Source organism: Tinamus guttatus, unplaced genomic scaffold, assembly GCF_059628265.1.
Source record: "Tinamus guttatus ecotype Peru unplaced genomic scaffold, ASM5962826v1 Tinamus_guttatus_pri_ptg000004l, whole genome shotgun sequence".
In the NCBI taxonomy this organism is placed as follows: Eukaryota; Metazoa; Chordata; class Aves; order Tinamiformes; family Tinamidae; genus Tinamus; species Tinamus guttatus.
Window position 1 is genome coordinate 12,556,672 of NW_028288538.1, and position 12,800 is coordinate 12,569,471.

Genomic DNA, 12,800 nt, shown 5'->3' on the forward strand with positions numbered 1-12,800 from the left:
TAAAAGTATATATATATATCTCTGTATATACAGATCCTTCAGACATTTAATTTGACCATATTAGTAACAGATCATATGGTTGCACAGGAAGTACCTACATATATCTTCAGATATCTATATCTATATAAATGCTTCAGGATGGTATTTCTGAATTTGCAGAACTACAGCTAGCCATACATCCCAGTAGACATATTTGCCAACAAGCAGGACTTTTAGCCTATTTCTTGTTTTTATGGTATAAACAAACCATATATTCAAACTTCAGGAGTTTGCAGGGAGATGTTAAATTGTCACCTATCAAACCCCTGTAACTCATTGTAATTTTGCATTTTCACATGTATCACTACTACACTAAGCAGGAATATGGGTACTAGAGATTTACATGATTTTCTAGTCTGGAAGTCCTTTTTAAACAAAAATCTACCAGCAATATTGTGAAATACTATTAAATATTATAACTAAGCAGTTAACTTGCTGTATTGATAAAGAAAAACTAAGCCATATTGGCCATAAATTTGAGGATGTGGTGATTCAGCATCTTCACAATTTTAACTCTAGTTTTGAAACCTGCTCTTTGAACTTTATTACAGTTTAAGCCTCTCTGCAAAAATCTGTGAGAAGACAGTTCTGAAACGGGTTCTGAAAGAGCTGTGGAAGTTAGTCTTGAACAAAATCGAGAAACAAATCGTGCTTCCCCCGCTGACGGACCAGAGTGTGAGTAGCGGCCGTGGGGCCGCGCGGGCAGCGGGAGCCCCTCGCCGGGCCGGCCGCCTGCGCAGGGTCGCTGGCTCCCGCGGGCGCGCGAGCTTCCGAGCTGGGCCATCCGAGGCCAGTGCGGGCGACGCTGCTCGGTGGCAGAGGCCAGTCCAGGTCAGGGCAGTTCTGACAGATCATTTGGCTTTGTGAGGGCAGGACAAAAGAAGCAGAACTTTGGGGTGTGCTTCTGTAAGTTGGATTTCTCATGGCTTCATCAGCCAAAAACCAAGAATATTCCTCCTGGAGCTGGGGTGCCTTTTTATTCCCTCAGTTTTACCTTTTTCTTTTCTTCTCTGTGGGATTGGAATAGCTGATTCTTCTTATTTCCAATCCTGTCCAGAATAAAAATCACCATCCTTACTACAAGCTAATCACAGCATTGATTCTGTGTGCCTTTGGGCAGCTTTTCTATGTAACTGCTGTGTTACCAGTTAAGCTGCTGGTTAGTATCCATAAGATATATTAATATTACATTTTGACATATTAAATATATAAGAAAATTGGTGGAGGGGCAAGAGAAAATGTAATTGCACGTGTATAATTGGTATAAATGTATAAAATGTATAAATGGTAAGTAACAAACAATACTGGCTTTCAAAAATTCTAGTGTAGAACTCATCACATCATCATACCCAGACTCCATTCGCTGAATGTGCTCATATTTACGGTATTGCTGCTGTTTATCATGCATTTAGAAAGAGGCTCTCTTTCAAACTGTGACTATGTCAAATTTATATTTCTGAGACTTAATTTGATATTCTGACTTTTGATGCAAGAACATGGCAAATTTTATCTGCAAATGTATAGGTAGTGCTTAGATTGGACAGCTGTACTTCACATTCAGAATTGTGAGGAATTACTAGCTTTATGGTTATACTTCAACAAGTTCATTTATACTCTGAATCACAGAACAGTGTCGTTGGACTTTTTCTGTTGCTTCCTTTCTTTGCATTTGCTAATACAAAATAACCTGTCAAAGATGCAGCGTGCACTTGGTTAAAAGCACAGTGTTTCAGTTAGTATTAAAACAACATTTTGGAAACTTTTCCACCCAAATTTCTATACTAGCATCTAAGAACTATGGTTTTTGACAAGTAGCTCATTGAGGCAGGTATTAACATTGTATAAAAGCAGTCCCTGCCTTTTATAAATACATTTAATAAAAAATGAGACTGTAGGCAGGAGCACAAGCAGCAGCTGTCATCACCAAAGACAATGTTTGTATCATGATACAGGACATGAGAGAATCATGCAGGCCTTCAACTACTTTGCCATAGCAACTAAATCAAAACACGCTTCACATCTAATAGAAACTTTTACTTAGGTTTGCAATCAGTGACTCCATCTAATGTCCTAGCAGAAAAGAAGATGATGTCACTATAAAAAGCAAACACTGTGTAGTAAGCCTGTTTTCTGAATTTTCCATGTGAATACAGGGGCCGCAGATGATATTCAGCGCAGCCAAAGATCTTGGACAGCTGTCAAAACTCAAGGTAATGTAGCCACATGGATCTGTGAGTGGTCTGCTCCATGAAGAAATGGATTAAATATCAGCAACTGTGCGGCCAAACCTCATGCCTCATTCCTATGCTTATTTACTGTAATAAGCCTGAATGTGGCAGTAGCTGGACACAGGTGATTAATGCTTTTGCAGTATGGTCCAAGACAAATCAAGATTAAAAGACAGTATTTGCTTACATAAATAAGTGATGACTAGCTGGGGCCAAGAAGATATCATTCCCATATTGCACAACTTGGCCTTATGAACATTAGCATCTGGTACCAGTTGTGAAAAAACACTTAAGATGGGAGTACTTGTAAATTTGTTCTTCATACTAGTTATAATGTGTTGAAACACAGTGAGCAGCTTTGCAGTAAATTTATCAGCACTGTATTTCTAAAGGCAGTAAAAGGTTGGAAGTTTGATATTTGTAATAGTAGTTTACTGATCAGTTTGCTATTCACACTTCAGAATTGGGCAGAAATGTGGTAATTTGTGTTTCTATGTGTAATATCTCAGTCTGCTGAGGCAGTAAAAGGCTGCCTAAGTAAATAATGGGGTGGTTATTTTAGAAAAATTCCCAGGACTGCTGTTAGCTTATGATTTTAGTTAATACTACAACAGACAGAACTGAACAGAATACAGTTAATACTACACTGACAGAACTAGAGGAAACAGCCAGAAACTGAAGCATCAGAAGTTCCACAGGAATTTAAGGAAAAATTTCTTCACAGTGAGAGTGACAGAGCACTGGAACAGGCTGCCCAGAGAGGTTGTGGAGTCTCCTTCTCTGGAGATCTTCAAAACCCGCTTGGACACAGTCCTGTGCCACGTGCTCTAGGTGACCCTGCGTGTGCAGGGGGGTTGGACTAGATGATCTCTAGAGGTCCCTTCCAACCTTAAGCATTCTAATACATTCTAATCAGAGTCAGTTTTTTTTTAAGCATAGTATGTTAACAAACATTAGTTTAACTGTCAGCTTGATTAGTGAAACAAATTGTTCCAGTATTTTACTCAATTGAACTTAAATTTCAACCTCTGCACACCCCAACAGAATAGGGAAATAATATATCATGATAACAGAAATAAAGCAACACAGATGCCAAGTCTTAAATACTAGTTCTTTTCTTCTGTACAGTCTATGCTTTTGAGAAACAAAAGGCCTGTTCTGGGTTAGAATTCATGATAAAATAGGTCTGAAGTTGAATTAATTCTGTTAAATATGGGCAATCATAGAATCACAGAATGCTTAAGGCTGGAAAGGACCTCTAGACATCATCCAGTCCAACCCCCCCTGCACACGCAGGGTCACCTAGAGCACGTGGCACAGGACTGTGTCCATCTCCAGAGAAGGGGACTCCACAACCTCTCTGGGCAGCCTGTTCCAGTGCTCTGTCACCCTCACTGTGAAGAAATTTTTCCTTAAGTTCCTGTGGAACTTTTGATGCTTTAGTTTCTGGACGTTTTCCCTAGTTCTATCAGTGGCCACCACTGAAAAGAGGCCAGCACCATCCTCCTCACTGCCTCCCTTGAGGTACTTCTAGACACTGCTCAGGTCCCCTCTCAGCCTTCTCTTCTCCAGGCTGAACAGGCCCAGCTCCCTCAGCCTTTCCTCATAGGGCAGATGTTCCAGGCCCCTGATCATCCTTGTGGCCCTGCACTGGACTCTCTCCAGCAGCTCCACTTCCCTCTCGCACTGGGGAGCCCAGAACTGGACACAATACTGCAGATGTGGCCTCACCAGGGCTGAGTAGAGGGGCAGGATCCCCTCCCTTGACCTGCTGGAGATGCTGCTCTTAATGCAGCCCAGGATCCCATTGGCCTTCTTGCCCACGAGGGCAACTGCTGCCTCATGGTCAACGTGTTGTCCACCACGATGCCCAGGTCCCTCTCTGCAGAGCTGCTCTCCAGAAGGTCGGTCCCCAGCCTGTGCCTGGGGTTGGGGTTATTCCTCCTTAAGTGAAGGACCTTGCACTTGTCTTTGTTGGGTTTCGTAAGATTTCTCACCGTCCAGTTGTCCAGTCTGTCCAGGTCCCTCTGGATGGCAGCGCGGCCCTCTGGGCTATTGGATACTCCTCCCAGTTTGGTATCATCAGCAAACTTGCTGAGGCAGCACTCCGTCCCTTCATCCAGGTCATTGATGAATAAATTGAACAGGAATTTCAGCAATGAATAAATTGAACAGGAATTGAACAGCAATTTCAGGGGTATATTTGTTTTGTTTTGGTTTGTTGTTGTTGTTGATGTTGTTGAGGCCAAGGACAGGCCTCTCTCTTTCAGTCAATCAACTGCATTCTTGACATGTCTTGCAGGACCATGTGATTCGAGAGGAAGCCAGGAGCCTGACCCTGAGGCAGTGTGCAATCATGGAAGTAGCCCTGGCTACTATTAAGGTACAGCTTTCTATGTGCTTCTGTTCCAAAAAACAGCAGATTCGAATACAATATTCTACAATACTAGACAATTCTAATACAGTATTGTGCAATGCAATACAATGTTCTATATGGCCTAATAGAATCATAAAGATCCGTGCAATATGGCAAGAACAGAATGGACCTAAGCTCTTCATAGGGATTTGAAAGCAAATGTCTAATACTCTGCTTGAAACAAAAGCTAGAAAAATTACTCAACAATTGTAGCCCAAACATACACAACCTTCTGTTAAGGGGTGGGTGGCCAATTTCTTGCAGTTAAAAGTGCAGCTGAGTCTGTCAGGCTGAATCCTTGTTGTGCTGCAGCGTAGCCTCTCTGGCTCCCACGCAGGAAGGGCTGAGCCGGAAAAGTTTCTGCTAAATGCACTTTCCTACAAACATACCTCCCACACACAAGTATTTCACGGCACTGGAGGGTAGGGGTTTTTCTACCATGCAGTAGAGTGCTCTATTTTAAATTCATTATCCAATTGAATTTTTTTTTGTCTTTTTGCCATTTGTATTCACCACCTAATCAGCTGTCTCTTCTACATAATTGGATTTAGTTCACAGATGCCATTTAATTATTCTTCATATTGGCCCTTTTCCCATGAAACCAATCACACTCAAATCTGAATGAATTTTATGTATCACCAACAAGATAACTGCTTCACAAAAATCTTACCATTACATAATTGCTTTAAAAAAAGATTTTTACAGATGATTTTAAAAATATATATTTTAAGGCAACCATGATGTTTAGAGACAGTTCATTCAATCCTACATGTTACTGATCTCAGTATTAGCAATTAATTTACTGATAAATAGAATCTGACCTCTCTAGAAGAATGAGAGGACCAGGCCACAGGCCGGATGAGTTATTCTGAACACACTATATTCAGATCAATGATCCTTTTGTTGGGTTATTCCCCTAATAAAATGCAAAAGCTGGGAGATGAATAAAGTCCTTTTTTTGATAGAAAGTTGGGAGAGAAAAAGAGCCATTTTCATGCAGTGTTCACATATTGGGCTTCCACAGTCTAAACCACCAAGAATATTATTTAATATACTTAAGTTCTTTTTGCATTAAGCTGGATCACTTCTTGTAAATAACTTCAAAGCAATCAGTTAACAGAATCACAGGATCTGCTAATGTCTCCAGATTACTTCTTTAACTTTGCTTTCATACAACCTTTAGGCTTGAGCAGCTGCTGCTGCAGATACCTCACTTTATGTGGAGACGCAACTGAAAATATCACAGTAATTATCACAATAACAAGAAACACTATGAACAGGTATTGAACAGCTATTAGAGCTTGCTTGCAAGCTGATTAAGAGCTTTGGTGAAAGCATGACCACACTTTCAAATAATACCACTAATAGCAATTTCCTTGGAAAGTGACTTGGAAAGATACAAGTTTCACATCAGCATTCAGTGGTGGCAAAATAAATAGCATAAATTAAGGCTTCTAAATTGATCATACCTGCTCGTGTGGGATTAAAATAATTTGTAACCCCGCTGTGGAATGTATGCTGTTTGTTGGCAGAACAAATGCTGGGAAGCCCTTACCTCATCTTTTCATTATTTAGAAGAAATGCTGCTATCCTCAGAGTATCCTGAAGAACTGGGAACCAGGCTTCATTCCCGTTCAGTACAGAACATGCCCTTATTTGAAACCTTTGTTTTGCTTTTAAAGATAATTTCTTCCCTGCAATAACCAATAACCCTTAACACCGAAATATAAATAATAACCTTATTATGAACTGTAGATTTCACAGCACACAAAGTTTGAATCTCCGAAGGTAAAAACGTCTCCAGACTGAGGCGCGGTGGGCACAGTAGGCACAGTACTGACTGCTCCATTAAAGACCTCAGTAGGACTGAGGACACCCCCTGGGGGTGTGCACTGCAGTGTAGGTGAATACCCATCCTCCTTTCACAGCACCCTGTAAATGCAGGGAGAACACTTTACACTTCTCAACACCCATTCTGAATGGCTGATACTATACGTTGTCAAGTAACCTATGTTTTCCTGAACACTATTGTTTGCTTTTACTAATCAGCCATTAACTTGAGCTCCGTATATCAACTTGAGTCCTAGAACTTAGGTGCTGGTTCCACAACATTTCTGCAGAGTATCTGAACAATATACCAAGGCAGGAAGTACTGAGATGAGCAGTTTAAGGTTAGGACATCTAAAGGAGGGTGCTGTTTCAGAAAGCCTTGATGGGCAGCTAGACTCAGACAGGGAGTGCTGATCTCCACACCAGCACAGACTGCCTGTAGAGTGTAGATCTGCCTGCGCTGCGTGGCTTGAGGTTTACTGATGCATCGTGTATGGAAGTGCATACAGACAGCTATAGCTATAGCTGTCCTGCCCAAAAGGAAATCCTCTTTTCTTCCAGAAGGAAATCCCTCTTGAGGGAGGAAAGTTATTCTACCTGTCCTGCCTCAGAGGGCCGCAAGATGATGACCAGTTCATCATTTCTTCCTCCTCCTTCCCAGTCCATGAAACCAAAATACAGCCACTCAAGGATAGCACACACCTTCCCTTCCCTGCATCTCCACGTAGGCACGGAAAATTATAATGCAATGCTAATCCCTAAATCTGCATTCTAGGATTTTCTCTTTTAAATCTGTGAGAAATTTTGCCTTTGCCTCAGAAATTTATTGTTTACTTATACTGTAAGCCATGATTTGAGTTTTGAGAACTATTTTTTTAAGATAAAAAGTAATTAAACTTACTTTCTATCTCCACAATCTAAAAAGACCTTCCACATTTATATGGCTTTGTGATATAAATACATGAGGAAATAAAGGACAGTGTAGTTTTGTGTAATTTTCTTGTCTGCAAATCTTAGGATTTTCACCTTTGGAGAAAAGCTCTGTAGTGGGGATGACCACAGTTCTCTCAGCCACTGCAATCATAAATTAAACCACAGCAGCCAGTCTTATTTTTAAAAGTTATGCATGAACTTTAGTTAAAATTGTTTGTCTAGCTGAGACCTCTGGTACCTTACCTCTCTGAATCTCTGTTTTCTTTCTAGCAATACTTCCATGCTGGAGGCAGTGGGCTGAAAAAGAACTTCTTGGAAAAGAGCCCAGACCTGCAGTCCCTGAAATACGCTCTTAGCCTTTACACACAAACTACGGATGCCTTGATTAAGAAATTTATACACACTCAGACATCTCAAAGTAAGTGACCTATAATAGACGTGCAAGTACCTCAAAATTATATTTTAAATAATTGGTTTTCAAAGGCAGTCTACAAACATTGTGGTATTTTAGTATTTATTGACACAAATCTCTACATGGGATGTTATCCTGTGTCAGCCACTGCTGTAAATCAATGGAGCTTGACTGAGGTCAGTGCATTTACCTGGCTGTCACTTTTGCATGAAAAGTAGGTCCCACAGTTCTGCATGAACACTGAATATCAAGGTTATTTGTAGGAGCATTCCAGACACAAACAGAATTGTACAGGCTAAACCAGACTGTATATTAGAATTATTAAAATCAAATAAATTCAGACGGTATTTTTGTTGTTATAAATACTTTCATAGCTGGCAGCTGTTAATTACTAACCAAGATAATTTTGAAAAGTATAACATGTCCCATAGGATTTTCTTCTGAGATTAAGAACAATTGTGGGTTACATACTCTTAAATGTAACACACTGGTTTCACATGACAGAACCTAGGCCGACTTCTCCTGCTAAGAGGTCACCTGTAAAAAATTTTCCAGAGCACTCAACAGAAGTTCTGTGCCTGGGAATTTAGGAAGACATTGACAGCAAGTCCATCACTATGTGGGTTCAAAGGGAATGGGATGTGTCAGTTGGCTGAAATACAGCATTATTCTCCATGTTTTTCATTGTGCCTTTTAGAATTCAGAATTAAAACTATGCTGCTGAAAATGTCTCATCGTTCATTTATCAAAGATCAAAATTTTGATAATCTCCCAAAACCAAATAAAGGCGGAGGACATGCAAGAATCTCAAATTAGGTATATTTTGAATCTCAACATCACCAGCAATAATTCCACTTTTTTTCTGCTGTAGAATCCTGGTGTACAAATCATTGGTGCACAAAAATAATTGAAAGAGGTCTCTTTATGTATAATAAATATTACCATATTTTAATGTTACATGTCAGTAAAGAACCTTCTGTGACTTAAGTAGGAGGGCAAGAGTTCATGACTATAATGCAGAAAGGCAGATATTCCTTCTGTTTTCAAAGAGAACTATTTCTCATCTTTGTTATCCATATTAGTGTTTTCATACTGCTATAGTCCATACAGGAACTCTTTTCATATATACAATGAGCAAAGCATTGCACGCTGAAGAGATTCTTCATTCTAGAAACTGCCAATTTTTACATAATAATAAGCAATACTAGATTTCCTTTGAATCCAGTGAGCATTTGTAAAAATGACTATCACTTCATATATTGGAGAAGACATACAGTTTTCCGATCTGTAAGAATTACCTTACTTCCACTCATGTGAATGCAAAAAAATTTAATTGGACACTTAAGCTGAAAATAAATTGATTGTTCCTCTGAAGTATGTTATCATAAAATATAATTTTGCAGCCTGCCCTCTGGATCCTTTCTATGGAGTGATTTCCCAGACATCTTCCATTTTAGACTTAGGATCATCATTAATAAATTATAAACTAGAACTGAGAAAAAATCATATAAAGCTCTCCTATGTAGGAAATAGGTCATTTTTCTTCTCAAAGATGATTATAGATTTGGACAGAAAATGATTAATTATTACCACATTTTGCTTTTTCTTATGCACACTTTCAGTGCAACTTCAAGAGAGAGAATTACCTAGCTCTAAGCAGAGATCCTTTGCAATTTCTAAACAGCAAACTTGAGCAGTCTGATTTTCTTCAGATTTCAGCCTGAGGTCTGTGTTCAGTTCTGTGCATGCCTGTATTTGCACACCAGGAGGATCAGTATAGCCACTGAGAAGGAAAGGACAGGTGACTCAGAACTTTTTATCATCCTTTGATGTTATTAAATAGAACTAAAAATTAATTCATTATGATCTGTATGTATTATTAGCACTTAGTTAAAATGACCAGAAACTTGCTCTGAAATATAATTAAATTTACATCAACTCTCATATTTATGTATATAGTCAGTTATCCACAATCAATAAAAATAGTTGGAGGTAGCTAAACTGTGAGCAATGGGGAAAAAAAATACTTTCAAGCAATAACACACTGAATAATGATAATTATAAACTAAATTGAGATAAAAATTTAGTTAGTCTGAAAACCCGTTCTTTGTGATTAGCAATTACTTTAACTTATGAAATAAGATTACCAATATAAGATTTTGATCAATAGCTTCATTCTTTCTTAAACAGGAAACATTTTTTTTCATTTTATAGAGTCTAAGAGGGTTTAAAAACTGATGTCTAAGTTCTGCACAGTTATTTCTAATCAAGCTTAAAATGATGAGAGAGAATATTTGTATATTCCTAATTCTGTAAACCTCTTGAACTGAAACTCATAAAGTGTCTGTACCTATCACAGAAAGGAATGTTTAACCATTTTGCAGGCTTATTTCAAAGGCTTGCACTGACAGAAGAAACTATCAATAAACAGGTAGACAGTATACATGTGCACATACGCACGTGGTCGATGTGTTCTTTTGGTCTTGCGTTCAAATGTTACATTAACTTGAAGTGGTTTAACACAAATACTATTTCAAAATTCTGCAAAATAATCTGAAGTTATTTATGAACTTACAATACCAGAGATGAGTGGGACGGGCACTAGCACAAGTGCAGTTTTGTAGTCTAGCTGGTCTCACATGGATCCTTGAATACCCTTGTCTGTCTGCTTTCACTTGTCAGCAATCTGTAAACATTATGAAAAAAGTGTATATTCCTCATTTCTTATTACTCGCTATGCACAAGATGCTTTTAACAGTTTCAACAGCGGTTCTAAAGCAGTTACATATCCTTGCAAAGCTAAAACTTCAGCTAGATGAAAACAAACCTGCTTTTCATCATCAAAATTTTCATGTTCCTCAGTTTCCTCACGGATGTTCCATGGTGAAAGTACAGTAGCATTGGAGCATTCTTCTGCATATTCTGGATGCTCAGTTCTTATGTACTGATTTGCATATGGCTCAGACCAAATAAATATTTCACCATCTACTCATTTGGCTTTTACAATATTGCAAGCATATGGCAAGATAAACAAGATGCAGGGGATGCGATTGAACTAGACCCTGGTTCCATGACTGGGAAGTGCTTGGCACGCAGTACGGTCTCTTGTCCTTCCCTCAAATACTTCTTGTTGCCGGGGGCTGCTGCCTCTGCTCAGGCTGTGGCAGCTGGGTGAAAGTTGATTACAAGAGCTCTACGGCTGTGCCCGTTCGTGATAACCAACCTCTCTGCTAGTCCTGCTCCACCAGACACGAGGAGCTTCAGATCCATCCCCAGGCTCACTTAGCAGGTGTTTTTCCTCAGTCCACTCTCAGCTCTGTTTCAGCAGAACCAAGACCCCTGTGGACAAACATTCACTGGTCATTTATCAACTATGGAGCTGTAATAACTTGATTTTTACCTTTCAGACATCTTCCAGCATAGCACTGAGATCCTGTGGTGAAGACTGAAAAAATAAAACAAAATCCACTAACTTCTATATAGTCCAGCTGATTTATCTGTCAGGAAATAAATTCTTCCCAGTCCCTAAATAACTGGTACAGTATCAGTCAGTGTAGTACAATTGCAGTGGAGGAAGGACCAATTCAAATGTTTCCACAGTGTAGATTCTCTGTTTGCCCTCACACAAGAGGTCTGCAATGAGCAGAACAGACAGCTTAAACCTCCCTGTGTTAGGAAAAATAGAGTGGAGGTTTGGCAGACAGCTTTGCTTGACTGTTGGCTTTAGGAAAAAGGAATTGGGCAGAATGAATCTCAGCAAACTGCTGCAGCTGACATTTGTGCCTGTAGTAAAGAACATGTAGCCCTTCTGTTACGGACCTTGGCACATTGAACCAATATAGAAAAGAGCAAGGACAGCTGGCTCTGCATAATGGTTTAGATAGTAAAAAGTAAGGACTTGGAAAGTTGTACAAGCTATTTCATAAATAAAATGAATATTAATACCAGTATAAATAATAATAACAGTATAAATATAAATTAAAAAATAACAAATACAAAAAGAGAGCACCAAACTGTCAGACCCCCGTTAGCTTTCCTCTTTCTTCCTTTTAAGGACGTCGGACCTAACCTAAGCATAAAACATGAACTGTGAGTGTACCAAATCAAAGAATCATATTTTTTTCTTCATAAACATATTGACAGAAAGTATTTACATAACACCAAAGGAAAGCATGTACTGTCTCAGTATAAGTCATATAAACATACATACACACAAACACATACATGTGTGTCTATATATAACACTGTTGCCACAAAAAAGCTTAGTAAAACTGTTGCAGTGAAAATAAAATCCCTAGCCAAAATGATGAGGAAAGCACAAATATCATTTTAGCATAACTGTAGTAGAAAACTGTCAGCTTATGAAACATCCATGGATGTTTTATGTATGATTTTTAAGGTGTCAAACTGCTAACAGATAGTTTTCAAAATACCATATGCAACCAAGGATGTGCATGCAGATCCTGATGATGTGCATTCTGCCCACTCAGGATGCACTATAAAGTACCACTAAGCTACAAGCAGACAATGATCAGGGTTACTTTTAACCACAGACGAGGGAGTTCTTCTTTTTCCATTTTTCCATCAAGCTGCTAAGGAACTGAAGGGAAAAAAATGGTTGTTTGACTAGTTTGAGAAGCAGGTGCCTTCACAGTTTTTCTTTGTATCTTACTTTTGATTCTACATTTCTGAGCAATCCTACAGACTCCCCGGACTCTTTTCTCAACAGACAAGTGTTTCAATCAGCACCATCCAGGAAAATCTTGTTTTCTTATGCACATACAGCAGGTTACTTTTATAAGTCTTACTAGAGAATGTTACAACTCTTTATTGTAAGAATATATGACATAGCAATCCAGAACTGCAGCGTGTCGTTGCTTGACTAACAGGAATTTGTATTAGTTAAGCAGAAAATCAATGCTTGAACTGCACGGAGCTCATA

At 39.0% G+C, this 12,800-nt stretch overlaps 2 protein-coding genes across 3 annotated transcripts in view; one reads left to right on the forward strand and one right to left on the reverse strand.

Annotated features, from left to right (window-relative positions):
- RSL24D1 (ribosomal L24 domain containing 1) overlaps positions 1 to 12,800 on the reverse strand; it is a 293,765-nt gene that overhangs the window by 143,292 nt on the left and 137,673 nt on the right. The window lies entirely within an intron of this gene.
- Positions 1 to 12,800, forward strand: part of UNC13C (unc-13 homolog C) — a 120,507-nt gene that overhangs the window by 96,645 nt on the left and 11,062 nt on the right. For both annotated transcript variants that reach the window (XM_088520613.1, XM_088520606.1), the window contains 4 exons: positions 591 to 714; positions 2,193 to 2,249; positions 4,570 to 4,650; positions 7,717 to 7,864. In XM_088520613.1, the coding sequence (XP_088376739.1) occupies positions 591 to 714; positions 2,193 to 2,249; positions 4,570 to 4,650; positions 7,717 to 7,864 (410 nt within the window). The remainder of the gene's footprint in view (positions 1 to 590; positions 715 to 2,192; positions 2,250 to 4,569; positions 4,651 to 7,716; positions 7,865 to 12,800) is intronic.